General features: G+C 40.9%; 1 protein-coding gene across 5 annotated transcripts in view; it reads right to left on the minus strand.

Annotated features, from left to right (window-relative positions):
• MOCOS (molybdenum cofactor sulfurase) overlaps nt 1-19,631 on the minus strand; it is a 274,042-nt gene that overhangs the window by 222,785 nt on the left and 31,626 nt on the right. The window contains exon 1 of one of the 5 annotated variants that reach the window (XM_084508998.1): nt 505-732. The exons of 2 other annotated variants lie outside the window; for them this stretch is intronic. In XM_084508998.1, coding sequence (XP_084365124.1) covers nt 505-604 — 100 coding nt within the window. In that variant the 5' untranslated portion in view covers nt 605-732. Of the gene's footprint in view, nt 1-504; nt 733-19,631 lie in introns of those variants that run through there. 2 more of the 5 variants (XM_084509000.1, XM_084509004.1) reach the window with 2 other exon arrangements.

The raw sequence follows: 19,631 nt of genomic DNA on the forward strand, positions 1-19,631 counted from the left end.
GAAAGCCAGCTTAGATTCTACTACAAAACCTCCAAGAAATGAGAAAAAGGGATGATAATGTGAAACGTAATGTAAAGACAGTTCAAAGCAACAAGTTTAGGGCATCCAAAGTGATGTTATTTACTCCATTCTCTGTTTTGTTGCTGTTTGGTTTGGTTGTTTGGTTGTTTTTTTGCTACGTATGTTGAAGCAGTAACATCATGAGCATCGATACCTGGGTTGTTTATTTTGGTACACTCATTTCTGTTGGTCTAGAAGCAATAGGTGGGTATTTAAGTAACACGTGCAGTACATAAACACGCCGAATGGCATGTGTGCGAGCAGAACTGCACAACACGCAGCAGCAATTTCCAAACACCCACTTAACCACACACACCTGCACCACACCGGGGCTGTTTTACCACTTTAATCTCCATTCTCTCTCTTTTCCTTAACCCCCACGGCTACACCACCTCTCTCCCCACCCCACCGCTGTCCCTGCAGACCCCCTCCTGCCCGCGGTACCTCGGAGCCGGGGGAACTCGCGCTCCCGGAGCCCGCCGAGGTCGCCGCCGTACCCGTAGCCGCCCGGGGAGGCCCGGCAGGACAGCGGCTGCCCGGCCATGCCGCGGGTCCCGGCGGGGAAGGAAGGAGCGAGGCGGCTACGAAGCGGCCGGAGAGACGGAGCGAGCCGCCCGGCCCGGCCTCGCCACCCCGCCCCGCTCCTCCCGCCTCACGCCCCCCTTGGGGCAGCGCCCGGGGGCGGCAGGATGTCGCCATGACCCCGCTGCCGGGTGTGCCTGAGGGAGGTGCTCGCCCAGAGCACCTCAGGGTGCCTGCTCCCTGCTCTGTGACCACCAGGGGCGAAGTAGAGCCTAGCCGAAGTGGTCTTTCCCGGAGCAGAAGGGCACTGGGTTGGGTAGAGTCAGAGAATCATTCAGGTTGGAAGAGACCTCTGAGACCACCTGGTCCAACCATCACCCCACCACCAGTATCACCCACTAAACCATGTCCCCAAGCACCATGTCCAAACTTTCCTTAAACACCCCCAGGGACGGTGACTCCACCACCTCCCTGGGCAACCCGTCCCAATGCCTGACCGCTCCTTCTGATGTGAAATGTCTCCTCATTTCTAACCTAAACCTCCTCTGGCACAACTTGAGCCCATTCCCTCTAGTCCTATCACTAGTTATCTGCAAGTAGAGGCCGACCCCCAGCTCCCCACACCTTCCTTTCACGCGTTTGTAGAGAGCAATAAGGTCTCCCCTAAGCCTCCTCTTCCCCAGACTAAACACCCCCAGTTCCCTCAGCTGCTCCTCACAGGACTTGTGCTTCAGGCCCTTCACCAGCTTCGTAGCCCTTCTCTGGACACATACTCAGTAATGTGCCCTTCTTCCTAAATCCTCTCCTCTTGCAGCACATTGCTTAACATAGGGATAACCATAGGTAGCTCATGGAAATAGCCCTTCCCTCAAGTCCACCTCTGCTTTTCCTCATTTCACCCAGATGATACATCTTTGGTCTCTGCTAACAGATGGTGGAAATCGCTTTTGCCCACCTGCAGTTTGATGTGTCACACTCCTCCATCACGCTTAACCAGCACAACTAGCCACAGGTGCTCTGTGGTCAGCGTGCAGGACCATGGCTGGCCAGAGGCCTGAAGGAGTGCCATGGGCAGGCAGGCACATACAGATAGATAACTGCAGGTATAAACACCTTTGTAGGATAAGCTATAACCATACACACACAAAAGTATCAGCCAAAGGAAGTTTGTTTGTTTTTTTCACTTTTTTTTTTCTTTCTCAAAATCATGACATAATATAATTTGACAACAGATTTTTGTATTTGCAACTCCGCGATAAACCCTTCAATATTTAGAGAGTTAGATGACCCCCCAGTCCAATCCTAAAAATAAAACATCTTACAATAAATCTGCATCAGACTTCCAGTAAGACAGAGACTTTATTTGAAATGCTATTAATTGGGCATCAGTGAGGTAGGAAACTGGTGAGAAAACAGTTCAGCCCAAATAGAACTGTATTAACTTAGCATTTTATTAAAAATACTGAATAAAAGTGATGCAGAAAATTAAAAAAAAAAAAAAGCCTGACATGAAATACTGTGCTAATATGTTCCCTACTTTATATATTAGGAGATTTTGCCCAGTTTAAGAAAACAATCCTGGCTCCAATGCACTGAGGAATATTTCTATAACGCTGTAAGAATATGTTTATCCCTGACTGTGTCTTCATGACTGACATGTCCTGTGTCTCATTTCCACATGTAGTCCCCTTTGACAGGACTCATCTTCTCATCTTGATCATCTTGATACTGTGATTTTCACACCATCACCAATACTGTTACGCTCTACATTTTGTTTCCAAACTTTTTTTTTTTTTTTTTTTTTTTTTTTTTTTTTAGGTGCCAAAGCCAGAAGAAAAACAAGAACATTGTCATGTCATCTACAAAGTCCGCTGTTTCACTTTGGTGCAATATATCAATGTAAAACAAACGTGTCCATTTACAATAATATCATTTACAATAATATACCCCACAACATGTATGTTATGAACATTTATACAAGTACATTTTATATATGTGAACATTTTAAATGTCTCAAGTATGTGTAACATACATACTTTTGCTCTAAGGCCCAAATTTTAGGCAGTCTAAAATTTAAAAGTCACTACAATTTAATGTGCATAATACCAGTACCTCACCCCTCTTTGGCCTTCAGAATATTTGAATTTTTAGCCTCAGTTTTGAAATGAGAGATCTGCAGAGAAACAAGAAGTTTCGTCTTTCCATCCATACCTAATTCCTGTCCTAACTTGTCAGTTTAATCCCATGAGGAAAGTTTCACAAGAATCAGTGTCAGGATAGGGGAGAGGAACCTCAGCTAGTTCCCCCACTGAAAGAAAAGCTGTCACATTTCAGTCCTCAGCTCACCACATGCTTTGTCTGGCAGGTGTAGGCAACAGGCATACGTGAGGCTTTGGCACAGCCACGAGGCATGCTGATGCCTGCCAGGCAGGACTGCAGGAGTGTGTGACAGTGGGAGCTGGAATACAAGTGTACAAACCCGTATGAAGCCAGGTTTTAGTTGTCCTGCTGTTCACAGAATTTAAAAACACATTCAGGACAATAATCAAGACCTTTTGTCATTTCTTTTGATGGGGCCAAAAGCAGGAGGGAAAGATGAGGAGGAAGAAGGGAGTACAAGAATCCAAATGTGACTTCTTTACTGTTATTAACACTTTAGTTTAAAAGACTGAGTGTATTCAGAAAATAGTAGGAGCTGCACAGAAACCTGAAAATGATCTTTGGGCAAAGGGGTCTGTTTTGTGTTTTTCACATGGAAAATGGGGTTTAACTGCTAGTAAAAGCCTGCCAATTGTTTTCTGATGCTACCTTAGGAACAGCTTCACAGTGCCTACATCCAGAGAACTTCTGCCAGTGTATTCACCTGAGAGCTTGCATAGACACCAGCTGGGACCTAGTCTGAACCTCTCAAACAAATATGTACATAGTTATTTGTTATGTGTACTTAGTTATAGTATGACTTCATCACAAGCTTTGCCTAACAGGAGCTGTTACTCAAATCACGTGAAGATGACAGCTTCAGCACAATCCTCAGCACAGTGGTATCAGGCAGAAATGTAGCACTCTCAGGACTAGCAAAAGACAACACCTGGAAACTTGAAGCCAAACCAATTTCCTTTTGCACAGGAGAAGACAACTTGGGTCTTCCTTCTCTAACAGTTCTGAGAGATACAATTAGAAGATACAGCACATATCCAAAATATATATATATATATTTGGTCTAACTGATGATTTCACAAGACCTAGTTACCAAATGAGCTATACCTTACTCATTTCCTTCCAAATGAACAAAACACCTCCATTGAAAAAGAACAGTTTGTATACTGACTTTTTTTTTTTTAATGGAACCCTGCACCAAATACTACCCTTTTTATTTTAATAATTTATGCATTGCTATTTACAAGAGTCAATGTCATCCCTATGACTTTTTTTTTTTTTTTGAAAGAATGTATATAAAATACCTGCCATGAATTTTTCCTTGTATTTCTAGCTTGCTGTTATCAATTTCCATAGCAATTTATTTTTATTGATCACTCTGTATGGTTCCCTCATCATTTTCATATATTAAGTCAAAGACTTGTATTCAATTACTTATTGAACCAAAACTAGTTTTCCCCACCAATACTGTCTTTTTTCTTGAGGACAGAATGAAGCTTTCTGATCTTAACAGTAAATTCATTTGAATGATCTAACTTCCGTTCACATTTTTGTGTAAATATGTTGCCTTACAATCTTTGTTTTTCTTCTCAGTTTTGGAAGATTGTCCCTTTGGAAGCAACACAGACATAGAGGGAATACTAACTGGGAATGCTCTCTGCACTTTGCTTCATTGAATGTAGTCTGGTGATGATCTCTGCTGCTGGGGAGAGCTACCAGTTTCCAATACAAGGCTACCAAAATCTTGCCCAATACAATACAAACCCAATACAATCTTGAACCACCATAAAAGCCACCATAAGTCTTCTAAGTGACACTCTATGTCGGTATAGAAGCTTGTGTTTGAAAATGAGCACAACTTGTGAAAACTAACAAGGTCTTACTGCTGGTTCCATTTCTGAGGTAGAGACAGGATGGAATTTCCACATGAAACTGTTTTTTTTTTTTTTTTTTTTTTTAAACATCGACCCATTGCATATTCATAGTTACAGGGCAGCTTTTCCTCTTTGGTTGCCAAGTGAAGCCAGGGGATCAGTCGATAAGCATATTAATTAATGTATATATATTGGTGGGTAGATATATTGCCTAGAGAGTCATGCTCACAAACCTATAAAATGATAAATGCTGTTATCAAGTGGAACACTGTGCACACATACTGGGCCCACAAAGGACATGCGTGTACATAAATGCTTTTGCAGGTTCTTTCCTTAATGAAGGTTCAGAAGCAGATACAGAGCAATTTAAGTTGCTCATTCCAAGTTTTAGCAGAGTGAGATAGTGCCTCCAGGTAAGCTAGTTAGTAGGGTTCTTGATTCATAAATTTATTGTGTAATACTGCCATTCCTTGGGAGATATTACAAAATAAGAAAAGGGTTTCTTTAATCCCTTCAGCACACATGACAATACTTTTTTCCTCCCTCTCTAGCAACTATTCAAAAGCACCATGAAAAGCTAGCAGCAATAGCCTCCACGGAAACCCTTTGCAAACAACTCAAACTCAGAAAACTATATGCTGTTGTATAAAGGGGTTGCACCGTCCTCTTGCAGCTCCACAGAAAAACAATGGGACTGCAGTATTGGTTCCTCAGGTTCAATGCAAGTAATAAACCATCATCATAGTGCAATTACATGATGGGAGAGCATAGAGAAGATCGAATGTGCTCAGTAGAAAAGACAAAAGACAATGGACACAAGCCAAAACAAGGGAAATTCTGACTAGATGGAAGTAAAAGAAAATTTCCGTGAGAGTGGCCAAACGCTAGATCATGTTGTTCAGAGAGGCTGGGGAGTCTCCATCCTTGGAGAGACTCAGGGCCTGCCAGTACACAGCCCTGAGCAACCTGCTCCAAGTGAATGTGCCTGGAGCAGGAGGTTGGACAGGAGACCTCCAGAGTCCCTTCCAACCTCTGTACTTCTGTAATAATTAATTCCAATGATCAGCAAAATATTTCTAAATAATTAATGTTTGACTGTTAGCACCAGCTCTCAGATAGCTTGGCAAGCAACAAAAGGTTGTCCTGGGGCAGAAGCGTGGATTACACAACCTTTCTCTGTCTCCCCCAGCACATTTTGTGACTGTATTTCTAACAAATCCTACCTGTATACAAGCCAACTGCACAGCACTGAATGCACACAGGATCTGTAGCCAGTTGCAAATATACAGAAAAGATAATCCTGGTAAAAGAGAAAAATAGCCACCTGTTTTGTTTACTAGACCAAACAATAGGTTTTGGTACTACCTGAGTCATTTATTAAGCAGGATCAGAATAGCTGAGGTTGAAAGGGACCCCTGGAGGTCCCCTAGTCCCACTCCCCTCCCCAGTCTACTTATCTGTGCTTACTCACCAGTTCTGAACCCTGTCACATCTTGCTTGCTTTATCATTGTGAGAGCAGTGTCCCAAGGCACATCTTACAGTCTTCCCCCTTCAGCAAAGCTTATTGACAAGGGTAGTATAAAATATGAAGAATAAAGCTGTAGAAAGCCATGAGCTTGGGCTTTGTCTCTGGTGCTGGTCTACTGTATGAACAGGAAAGGTTATCCCTAGCCCTTATGGACATGATAGGTCATCACATTAAATGCTGAAGCAGCTTGGAATTACATAACAAGGAGCATCATTAAGAACCAACATAATGCAGTATATACGAATGCTGCAAGAAAGGCGCATTCGTATGGATTCGAAAGGACAGAGAGATCTTGCTCTCAGGAAGAATTTCTGCCAGCAGAAAGCCAGATCCTGCTCTGCTCCTCTGACACTGAAAGCATTAGTGGAAATTAATGCTACAGCCATTAAATGACTGTACAGAGCTCAGCACAGGCACAGCCTTGCCTTTGTGGTTATATTTTAAGAAAAGCATTACAAGCTTATTGCAGCCCAAATCACACTTGCTGCACATTTAGGTGTGACATAAGCCTTTTCATTTGTTCATTATGCACAAAATGAATTTTCACCCTACTGTATTCCTTTTCGTATCTTGTCATAGAACAGTAAAATAAGGACTATTTTTCTCATTATGGAGACATCCTGATGTGTGTACACACTTCTCCAGTCTGTGATTAGTTAACTGACTGATCTGAAAAATGTGTATCAGAAACTCTAATGCAGTTCCTTACTGACTGTAAACAGTTATTTGTTGACTATAAGGAAAACTCAGTTTTATCTAACCCACCACATGGGTACAATTAGTTACAAGTAACCCATTTCTTATATGTTCCTTTTAGCCTACCAGATATGAAAAGCTACTAAAGTATGTGTGTCAAGAGTTGGGATTCCAACTTTGAGTTTATCCCTGTGCTATAGCACATTAAAAATAATAATAATAATAATTAAAGTTTCACAGGAGAAAAAAAAAAGTTATTTTTTTCACTGACATCTGATAGTCTTCTGCACATGGGCTGTTGTCATTAGTAACAAAAATGTACATATTTCTCCTCAGAATTAGAACTGATTATTGTGAAATGTTTAGACTGTTGGTCCTTGGCAATCTTCCACTAAAAAAAAAGGAAAAAAATCCATAAAGTCCTTTATGTAGACAATCCCTCAGCAATCATACTCCCATTGTAGTTGAAGCAAGCAGGAAAATACAGTTTTGGTGGCAGAAGTAGAAGGAAGCTGTTGATTCAAACCACAGAATATGTTTCAGCACTCAAAGGACCTACTCCTGCTCTGAAGTTGGTAGGACTGCTGATGTGGGCTTTGGCCCTGAATAACTGAGTAGCAGAAGAATCACCGAGAGACAAAGCTGTGCATGCTTGCTGGCTCTCTGCATGTCCCCCAATGCTGTGTGAGTGTTGGCACCTCGTTTGCTGAGGAGGAACACATGAGGAAGGGAACAGGAGAGAAACTCCCAAACCACAGCAGGGTATAGCGGCAAAGATGCAGCCTTGGCAGAGTTATATGCAGCCCTATAAACATCTGCATACTCAAACTATTTATGATTGACCATCATCCCTTATAAAAAAATAAAATAATAATAACAGCTATCATCAGATTGGCAAGAAATCTCTCAACTGCACAACTGCTGTGTTCTGTCCCATTTCCACCCTCCTTTTCAGGCCTGTTTTTTATGTTATAGCCTCTGGGACGGAAGGTTAAATGCATTACTGAATGCATTTGTTCAATATTCAAGATGATCAGCCCCCACCCCAAGGCAAACCCTGGCCCCCACTTCAACAGGGATGGGTAGTGGGTAGTGAGCATCCAATGGATTTAGGCCATAAGCACTGAGACTCGATGGAGGTATTTAATTCCTGCAAGTGTTGCTATAAAACTTTATGTTCAAAGGGTTTAACAGTTATTAAAATATGATTTATTGCAACTGTATGACAAAGCTTTGAGTTGGCAATTTGAATCCAGAAGTTCAAAGGCAGTCTTGATCACATAAGCCTTCGCTTTCAAGAGGCTGACTGTGTCGTAAACATGACATGCATGAGTTTGGCAAAGAGGGGCCAGTCCATCTCTCATCAAGTCATTGCACACTGACGGCCTCGTGGCCAAAGCAGATTTCAGGGGGAAAGCATTTGTTTGCACCCCTTGTCACCCTAAGAGTCAGACAACGGTGCTGGATGGGGATGTGAGGTAAACTGTTTAATGAAGTGAACACAAAACCAAAAGCTACCTTTCCAGGAGGGACCAAACCCACCTTATATGTGGAACATCACAGCTGTAAAGAGACCAGAACTGAATCTGGTTTGTGATTCAGGTTTTACCACTTGTCCTCACCCTCATCACCTGTCCAGCCAGGGCAGTTTTATCACAAGACACCTGTTACAAATCAGTGCTACACAGAGAAGTAAACATGAGTGATAATGCGGGGCTGGGTTTAAATTATAGGTTTCCTATCACAGCACATCCACCATGACTAGAATTTGTGAATGCGTTCAGCATACTAATGCTTTTTACTTTTAATATAATGTGTCCAGAAAGTATAAACAGTTTCGATCTCTGACAGAGCTACAAGTGTCATGAAGATATTTCACACTGAATTATTAATGTGGATTGGAGAGTCGTCATAATCTCGCTGGCTGAGGTTTAGCAATGCTGACTTTAAATGGCAAACAGATTTCTACAGCTACAAAATCCAAAATATTTTATATACCCAAATGCAGAAGCGCGGAGAAGATTTCTGTACTGCATAATAGATGCAACGCATCCATGCATGTGTTATTTCTGACCATGGAGCTTACAATTTATACCTGTTACTACACACTACCAAAACCCATTCCCAGCAGTTAAGTTTTAACACACTGGCATCTTGTCAAGAAGTAAGTCCCTGTTTCCTTGAAAAAGCTTTGCAGATTTAACTATGCACCTAAATATGCAATAATGTTTCTCACCCCACTTCCCATTCTTAAAAGTTTTCCATTATCATTTGATTGTTCAGCTTGAAAAATTCAGAATCTTTTGTGCATACTAAAAAAACAATGTGAAACAATTATATTACGAGCTGCTGCTACCAGCTGAGCTTCATTATTTTCAATATTTTGCCCTGAATTATTCTTCATTAGTTTTTAAACCACTCACGGTGTCTGTTAAAAGATATATTTGACATCTCCCTTCAAACACAAAGCTAAAGTATATTTGATGCTGCCAATCAATTTTGCCACTTCTGTCAGCGCACTGAGGTATTGTGAATAGTGATTTTCATGAGAAATTTTCTCAATCCAAAGTCTTCCACAGAACCACTCATTTCCAAACACAAGAGCTTTCACTTTGAAGACACCTTTATCTTGAATCTATGAAGTGCAAATGGGTGGTGAGGAAAACCACATTCACCTTAGCTAATTTAAAATAATCCTGTTCTTACTGAGTTTTGACATTCTTTTCTGTTCTTGCAGAGAGGTTCCAAGCTGTACCAGACAGTTCACTAGAATAAAAACACTTACTCTGCCTACCCAGAGAATTGGACATAAGATCTACCTGTTAATTTTTATTTTTTTCTTGAAAATGTTGGAAATGCATCGTAAAAAGATATTAACTCCAGCTTGGGACTAGAAGCTTTAATGAAATGATTATTGCTGCTCTTTTTAATTTGGGCTTTTTCCAAAGTGATTTCTACTAGGCTGCTGTGCAATTTCAAAAATAAAATAAACATTAACTCTTTTCTTCAACACAATCTCAACAACCCCAAATTTCTCCACTCTAAAATCTGAACAGCACTGCAGCCATCATTAGCAGCTTTAGAAATTTTGTTTGTGAGTCTTAATTCACGTATGACTATAACGTATGCCTTTAGCAATCACCAGTAAGCTGGATATGATGCACTGACCAGTATGCCAGGTGCCTAGAAACAACCCATTACGTAGAACTGGGAGAAGGAGAATACAGAATATTGGTAATCACCTGCAATTCTCCAGCACAATAAAATCCCACCAGAGAAGGGAGAGAGGAGCCTGGGCTTAACAAAGTAATTGTAAGAACAAAAAAGGGAAGGTCCTAGGTTCCAAATATTTGAACGTCCTTATTTCCCACAGATTTCACATTTAACCCTTGAGCACCTCTGAAAATACAGACTTCCATGACTCATGTTTTATAAATGCCTTTAGAAAAGCATAAGAGAGCTTCAAGTTTCCAAATATATGGTAAGTCTTAGGCATATTTCCATTTAATCAGAGAATCCTCAGAAGTATTTTAGAGCAGGCTTGAGAAAACCTCTTGGTTTCCCTGCTGCTTTGAGCAGAAGAGGTGTTTGAAAGCCCGTGAAGAAGGGCAGTTGTATAAATGCCTGTCTCCATGCAGATTTTCCATCGGGTGTGACATTTAACCTCAGCTGACTAGATAGATCAGCACATTGCTTTATTAAATTGCTCAAGATGAGCAGTGGTCTGACTCACTGGAGAAGCTTCAGACAACTCATTTACTGCTGGCGCAAAGGCTTGGCTCCCATAGACATTTCAACATGATGCAGTGCAGCACCTCAGGTTTCTGCCACTTAGAGGCAGCGGCATCTCCAGATATCCCATGGGCTATTTCCAGTAACCCCTGGGTACAATTAAGGAAAGAGATACAGAAATCAGCTCGCCAGGAAGCAATCTGAGCTAATAGGAATGAATCGCAGGCAAATCTGGGGAGATTAAGCCTATAGGCAACTAAATTCCATTCAGATCGTCTGCTTACATCACATCTGCCTGGAAAGAAGCTGGTTACTCCAGCTGATGTTGTGCACTAGGGCACTGGCAAGTGATAAACACAGAAAATTAGTCCTTGTATGCTTATAGCATAGTGTCCAAATCCCTAATTCAACACAGGGATTTCAAATTGTGTTGCACAGGTGCGCTATGAACACCAAGTTCACTGGGTCTTCTGCAGCAGAGGTTTTTTAGTGCATGTAGCCTGCTGATCAATTGCATAATACAGAAAAATATTTGATCTCATTGAGCTGTATTAAAGCTGGTGAATCTAACTCTGGAGTGCTGTGTGTCCACAATGCACTTCCCAAGCCATACTTGCTTTCAAATGCATCTTAAAGTTTGCATGATATCTGTTTTTGGATGGGAAAGGACTAAGATTTTCACCAAGAGCTGAGTCCCAAGATCACTGCCATCACTAAGGTTCATCAGAATTACCTTCTTGGACTCCATCTAAAGACATCAGAGTTTGATTCAAGTCTGTGGTTTGTAATAGTCAAGAGCTACATTGTCTACCCAAAGAGGGCATTAGCCACCTCATGTTGAATCTAAGAGGAAAGTACCTAGTAGAAATGAGATTAAATTACTGCACAACAAAACTTGTGCCAATTTACAGGTTAGGGTTTCGAATCAGATGCACTGCAGCAACACTGCAAGCATTCTCGCATTTCAAGCCTTACCCTTTAAAAGTTTTCATTTAAATCTTTTATGCTTCACTTTATAAAAAATTAAAAGAAAGAGAGTTTTCCTGCAATTAAGAAGTACTCTGCGTACTTTTAGAAGGGGCTGCATTTTTAAGATGCTGGCAGGCGGTGTTCGGTAATTGGAGTTGACACTTGGCAAAGTGAACATGCACACCTGACCCTGCCAGGATGTCTCTCATCTTGCCTCCCTGCACATGGAGGCATCCTCCTGCAGCATCGGAGTGGCAGGCGGCAGCCCTCAGTCAGCTATTCAGCTCGCTGAAATATCTGGGTAGAGCACTGGAAACAGCCAGCCGTTATTTATAGCACACAACAAAGGATCAGGGGATTTGTGGAAAGGAAATGAAAGAGGAGCAATTTCTGGCTTCCTTCAAAGTTGTAGCAAATATTAATAGCATAAGGAAATATGAGAATTTTGCATGAAAGCGAAAGGCCGGGGAGAAACAGAAAGAAAGTTCCCTTTTAAACAACAAAGAGACATCTACCTGCCAACCGCCATGTAAGTGGAAAAGAGTTAATGTCAGACCTTGACAGGCAAGCCTGAGAAATCTGTAACACTGATATTGCTCGGATTTTTATTTTTTATTTTGTCTTTACAAGGCCCTTTTAGACAGCAGCAAATGAAGAAAGAGAAGGAAAGGGAAGCTTTGTAAGTAAGGCAGTGGGGGGAAATCAAGTCAATCTCATCAAGGCTAGGACATAAATATAATGAATATAAATGAGAGCCTCTTACCCACAGCAACAAGAAGTTACTTCTGGGATTTGTCTTAATGGCATACCTGAGACTAAGTTCAGTTTTTCCATAGCTAGCCAAAACTGTTGACAGAGAAATCTCTCTGTTGGCAATCTAAGTGTGCTTACTGCACGGGTCTGGCAGCAATGCTCACAGCCTTGTGCTGACAGCAAGAAAAGCCCACCACTTGTAAGGATCAGAGATGCTTGAATTTGTAATGAGAAGTTACTGTCACTCTGGAAAAATGTTGTGATACAGCTTCACATCAAATTTTTCAGCAGCCAAGTCATCCGAAGTCTACGTACATCATGCGAGTTCTTTAGTCAGAAGGCTACAGCCAGGCACTGACAGAAAATATAATCTACCTCACTTGAGATGCAACCAAGGCCTTTTGTGTTCTTCTTTACTCTCAGAATGCTTGATAGCAGCAACTGTGGGGTAGTTAATGTTAATAAAAGCATTGGTGCATCCCTCTGCACCTAATCAGATCTAACGCCATGAAAATCCTGTAAATTATGACAAGCTACATCTTTGTTCATTAAAACTGTGTATAAATAAAGAAAATTGTCACTAGCCCATGTTCCAATTTTTTTTCACGGTTAATAAGAAGAGACATTAGCTTGCAGCAAAAGAGACAGCACCATGCCAACATTTGCAAAGCTGTACTGGCAAAGAAAATCATGTATTTGCAGTAACACATTCTGTACATTTTTGACTCAGGATACATATCCAAGACCGAAGAAAAGAATGTATGAAGTCATTTCATTTATTCATGAAATATGTATGATCAGAGGCTCGATTCTAATTAGGTCATACAATTACAATAAGTCTCTTTGAATTAAGACCTTGCCTTTGATAACAATGAACAAGCTTCCAAGTATATAGCACAACAAAAATTACAAAAGCAGCTGTGGATTTTTTTTTAACCATTTCTTGTTAAGAAAGGCAGTTGCTTCCAAACTGCTGTGAGTGGCATTGGCATGTACCATATATGCATGCTTAGTTCATAAAGAGAATCTCACTCTTTCCTGACCTGCAGTAGGATCACTGGCTTTCTATGCAGGAGTTAAGGAAGGGGCAAGCCTTGATAGCTACAGCCCTCAGACAATTTGGTTCCTCTTCTCTCGTGCTACTCAGTGACCATACAAGAGCCTCTCGCCTTGCAAGACGACAGAGATTAGAAATACGAAAGAAATGTGTTTAGAGGAGTAATAATAATAATGAAAAAGTGGTTATGAAAGGTGAAAATAATTTCTTGGCACTCTCAGCAAACTGTTAAGCAAGCTAAAAGAGAAACGTCAAAAGGTCTGTTGCATAATAGTTCGAAAACATATGGGGTTCTGGGAAAAAAAAAATCAATGTCAGGCCCAGCCCCTCTTCCACCAAGTCAATGGTAAAGATCACGTTCAAGAGAACATACTGCTTGTTACATGAGAGGTACGTACATTTTTGTGACTCTTCATCATAAAATATGGAAGGTTTAACAGACATATGCTTTGTTCTATTTTTTTTTTTTTTTTGCAAACTTCCATATATTGTATGAAAAGGAACAAAAATAACCTTACACAGAGAGACAAGCAAAAGCCTACGCAATATACAGTCTAGGCTTATCTGAGAATTTGAAATTCCTATATGTCAGTTTACTCATCGGTAAGCTCAGGTAGGACAGTGTGACAAAGTACAAACGTGAGATCCTTGTTACAAAAGACAACAAGAACATGTTTAAAAAAGTGTTTGAAGGGTCAGAGACAGCTTTATGGTAGCAACGGATGAAGTCGGCCTCTTTTCTCTTCACATAGTTTCTTCCTTGCTAGTGGAGAAAAAGACATAGCTGCACTTATCTCAGGGATACAGAAGGAAATCTCTTTCATGTGGTAAGAACTTGAAAAGTTAAATTCTTGAAATGTGTATTTCTGCAAACAAAACTCAAATATATATATATATATATTTAAATAAAAATCTCCAAGCCTATCACTCCATGTTGTGCAAACCCTGCCAGGTTTACTGTTCAAAAAAAAAAAAAAAAAAAAAAAAAAGCAACAACAAATCCACAACTCTTCCTCGACATCCATGAATTCTGTATAATAAAGCAATTAATACTAATAATACTTTGGCTTATATAGTGCTTCTCAGCTAAAGTTATCGAAATACTTCACAAAGCTTAACATTTGAAAGGGATTAAAAACCTCAGTACTTCATGACATAAGCCAGGCTTAATATGAGGCAAAAAGAGCAGTAGGAGGAAATTTCAAATTATTATTTCAAAATCAGCTGTTTTCGTGTTCTTGCAGCTTTCTCTGAAGCAGGATCTCTGATCTCTAAGGACCCGACATGGTTCTGATCCAAGAAGTTAATAATTCTTGTTCTTACTCCTTAGTTTTAGGAAAGAAAAACCAGGAGGTGTGGCTGAGACACCATAGTACACAACCAAACTGCCTTTGAGTTCATCAGATACAACGATTTAGATATCACAAACACTGATCTGCAATATGGACTTCTCCTTTCTCTGTCCTGTGCTTTGATGAATAGATTACACTTGTGCTCCTTACAGCCTAATGCTGTTCAGCAGTTTCAGAGCTATGGCATATAAGACTGTATCCATGGCTATTTTAGCATAGAAACAAATGAAGCATTAGTACATATATACATCACTTTCAAAGATCCACATTGCTCTCTTTTATGATATTTTTTCTTAACATAAGTAGCGACGCTTTTCTGTATTGCTGTGTACTAAACCAGGTTCCATTCTTAAAGGAAAAAAAAAAAAAACAAAAAAAAAAAACTAGGTTTCATATCTTTTATGATACTATTTCTGATTCGGAAATATTTTTTTTTTCTTCATTACCAGTGTTCATTGCTGCATTAAAAAAAAAAAAAAAAAAAAGATTAAAATTAATTAAATCCATTCAAGTAACAAAAGAGACCTAGTTGTCACAGTATTTGTCATGTCTGTCATGCTGCATTCTTACATGACAATGAAAAACAAGTCTTTGGCTTGCACACATGCAATAATCATCACAGAAAGCTTTCCAAATCCTGATGTGGCTGATGGCAACAGAAAGGATCAGGAAAGGGCCTGAGTGCTGCAGGGGGGTGCAGAATCAGTCAGAGAGTATTCTGAATAGAGCTTTATCCCTGTAACACTTAGCTCTGCCCTAGGTTTCCAAGCTACATATTTCAGCCAGAATAACACCACCAATTTAGGAAATGTTGCAGAAAATTTGGGCATTGTGGCCAAATTCCTTTCTTAGATCCACTGTCTCTAGAGGCACAAATGGGAGTCTCCAATAATGTTAGTACACTTTTACTGTTACCTATCACTACTATCATAAATACCATATTGTTAATTCAGTACAAGTGACTCCAATCCCCATTCTTAGTTTAACAGCAAAGCTAGATATGAAAAGGATACATAGCAAAACCATACACACTTGCTATAATACTTATTATTGAAGTGAGCTAGTTGCTTCAGATTTTAAAATGAGTTGGGGGAGCAACACTTTTTAGCATATTTTACTCCCTTTTTATTTTTAAAATTTGTTTATTTTTCCCCTTCTCTCCTCTCCTCTTTCTTAAAGCACTACTCCAGCTGCACTGTGCTGATCTTGTTCCTGATGTGCAGCTCACCCCTGACCAATGGGCCACTGGCCTTCCTTCAGCTTGTGTGCAGAAATATGCAACAGATTTGTCATTCCTTTAACTTTCTAGGATGAGGAGTAGACCAGGACAAGAACACTGAAGTCACTTTCAATGAGCTCTCACATAAAAGCAGAAGGCTTAGTCCTCAATCAGCAAGGGTCCATGGCCTGAAGCAGGAAGCAAAAATTAGGTCTGGAACAGTGGAATTCAAAACCTGAAAAGCTTCAATAATACTTGTTTCATTCTACACTAAATATTTATAAGATTGACAAAATCAGAGTTCCACAGCAAACTGCCTTGTACTAGGAAAATTAATCAATAATACTAGAATACAGAGAAATTAGGCAAGTGACAAAGTCCATGCCTGTAGTACATTCTCTGTGTCATGCAGCTAAGCCAAACTGTCACGCTTGAGAACTCTGACCTCTGAAACACATCCCCTCCCATCTGGAAACGAAAGACCTGGTGACAGAAAGCACTAATTGCTCAGCCTCCACAAGCAACACCTACTCGGGAAAAGGCTGCTCTACAGAGTGATGTGTACACGTAACCTAGAGGAGGGCTTTTTCTTTTTATGACAGTTTCTCATGCACAGCCTGAAGATGTCATTACCGGTTCCCCTGAACTCATCTGTGCTGAATCGTAGAAAATGGTTCGACATTTCTGCATTTCTGTCTGACATTAATCGGGGTTAATTGATGATAATGGTAAGGGTAATTAGTTTTAACAGGCACTAAGTCCCATACCCCAAGCCTCTTATGACTGCAATAGAACAGCAGTCAAAATGTGGCATGAAAAATAATATGGCAATATCCATTTTTTTTGCAGATGTAGAGTGCTGGGGATTACATACGCATATGTATGCACTTGGATACGTCTGTGTATCTAGTGTGTATCTAACTGCTTTAGAAACACTGAAATCTTATCCAATGTGCATTTTAAAAAATTTTATTTATATATTTATTTATTGTTATTGATGTTGGCTGAAATGAAGCAGGCTGAAGATTGCCAAGAAACACTCCAGCATCAGGCTGGAAACTTGCACCATTTTACCCAGGAAGAAATAATTCCTTGAGCTATCATTTAAAAATAATTATAGCTGTGAGTTCCTGGTTTGCAAACCTTCACTAAATTTTGTATTTTTTTTTCAAGCTGTGTGAAGCATCCAGTTTGGGAACAGTAAGATGAAAAGCTGAAGTTACAGTTCATCTGTCTAGTGCAATGGCCTGAAACCTTAGGCAGAAGCTGTCACACTAGGCTCCGAGATAACAACATGCAAAGACTGAAGTGCCTGCTTCTTCTCTCTGTTATCCTGTGACTTCCTACATCCCTCCTATCTCCTCTCCCATCAAAGGTTTTCTCACTGTAAGCCTGGCACCCCTTGTGTTGGTATGTTTGGGGTCTGTATCCTTAACAGTGCATTCAGGTGACACACAACATCTGTGCCAAACAGCCATCACCCATGTTTCTGCTGGGCAGCTGAGACTGGCTTACACAATGCGTGCCAGGACCTAGGTTTTCACGTTATTATAGTTTTATTGAAATGTTGAAAAAATATTGAAAAAGTCAACAAAGATCAGTCTTAGTCCAGTTTTACCTGCAAGCACAGTAAAACATGGATGGGCGAAACAACAGGTTCTGTGAAATTCAGCACATCATGGAGAAAACCACATATCCTGTTTGGTCTGTAGGAACAGCATAAGTCTACATGGAGCAGAGCAATCATCTCACACTTAATGCAATTCACTTTTATAAATTCAATTTGTCCTAGAAAGCCTGGTAAATATCTGACACTGAGACAGAAATATAGAATAAAATAGAATTGTCCAGTTTGAAGGGACCCACAAAGGTCATCGAGTCCAACCGCCTGACCACTTCAGGGCTCACCAGCAATTAAAGCACATCCATGAGGGCACTGTCCAAACGCCTCCAACACTGACAGCCCTGGGGCATCAGCCGCCTCCCTAGGAGGCCTGTGCCAGCGTTTGACCACCTCCTGGTGAGGACATTTCCCTGATGCCCGGTCTGACCATCCCCTAGCCCAGCATTGTGCCATTCCCTGTGCCCTGCCATCAGCGACCACAAGCAGGGACCGGCACTGCCCTCTGCATCCCCTCCTCAGGATGCTGCAGAGAGCCATGGGGGCACCTCTTGGTGTCCTCTTCTCCAGACGAGACAACCCAGGTGCCCTCAGCCCCCTCACAGGACAGGCCTTCCAGGCCTTCTTCACCGGCTGTCTTGCCCTCCACTGGGCACTTCCAAGCACCTTGATGTCCTTGTTATGCATGCACACAACACTCCAGCTGAGGCTGCACCAACATAAATACAGTGGGAGAGTATTTACTCTCTTTTGACTTGCTGGCTGTGTTTAATGCACAGCAAAATGCAGTTTGCCCACCTGGCTGCCAGGGCATGCTGCTGGCCCATGCTGAGCCTGCTGTCACCAGCACCCCCAGGCCCCTTTCTGCTGAGCTGCTAAGAGACATGTTTAAGAAGACAGGAGATTATCTTCTGAGGATGAAGGGAAGATGACCCTTCCCAGAACTACATAGCAAAAGTAACTGTTGTGACTTTGCAGGTTAGGCTGATGGAAGGAGGCTAGGATGTGATCACAGCATGACAAGGGAAGTTTACAGTTGCATGGCATAAAAGCCTGATCCTAAGTTTTCTTAAAGTCTTTAAGACAGATATTAAAATAGTAACGCAGGCGGCAAGCGCTTGTAATCCCACTGAGTTCAATTACTTCAGAATGTGCTCAGCACTTCTGAGCACTAAGCTATTTATTTACTTGTCTCTACGTACATATAGACATACATTTCAGTGTCCTGTTTTAGACAAGCAAACGTGACAACACAGGGTTTAATCTGTCTGCTGTGTCACCTCAAATGCTATTATACCTTCTTTAAAAGGACCGTTCTTCCCTCATTTCTGTTTTTATAGCAATACTGTGGGTTTCAGGCACCAGTAACATGACAACCCAGAGAAGACATTTTACAATTTCCTTATCATCTGCTTGGGGGTGGAGCATGAAAGCAAGATGGCTGCTCCACTCACACTTGTGTTACAGAGCCAACGTGAACAAGAAGTGTTTATAATTACAGTTTAGACTTGAGACTGAGAAATGAGGTGATTATTAGCAAGGGCATGATTACAGTGTCCCATCCCTCACCAGTTTTCTGAGCATTTATTCCAAACCACTTTTAGTCAGATCACTCCACAGAACTAAGTCATACCTACCCCTACTTAATAGGAACACACAATCAATCATTCAATCCAAGGATTTTAAAGTATTTTATGAATGCTGGCGCTATAAACAGCACAAATATCCTGTGAGAAGAATTGGGCATTGCTACTGTGCAATACGTTCAAAGTCACCAGGGAAGTTTTTGGCAGGCCTCAGAGTTTTGCAAGTTGTATAGGTTCAAACTAATACACTAAATTAATAGGTCATAAGACCAAATCATACTGGCTGTGATCCCATAGCCAGACTGCAATTCAGGCCAGAGGAATCACTTGAATTAATTCCTTTTCTGACTAGAGAACACATGCATATACACACAAATAGACACACGCACACATTAAGGGAAAAAAATCACACAAACTTAATATCTTAACTTCCGGTTACAGGCAGTCTACAACAACCTTTAGGAAGTTTTTCCACTTCTCAGTTATCTCATGGTTAAAAGCTAA

The sequence above is a fragment of the Aythya ferina genome (genome assembly GCF_964211825.1).
Source record: "Aythya ferina genome assembly, chromosome: 2".
In the NCBI taxonomy this organism is placed as follows: Eukaryota; Metazoa; Chordata; class Aves; order Anseriformes; family Anatidae; genus Aythya; species Aythya ferina.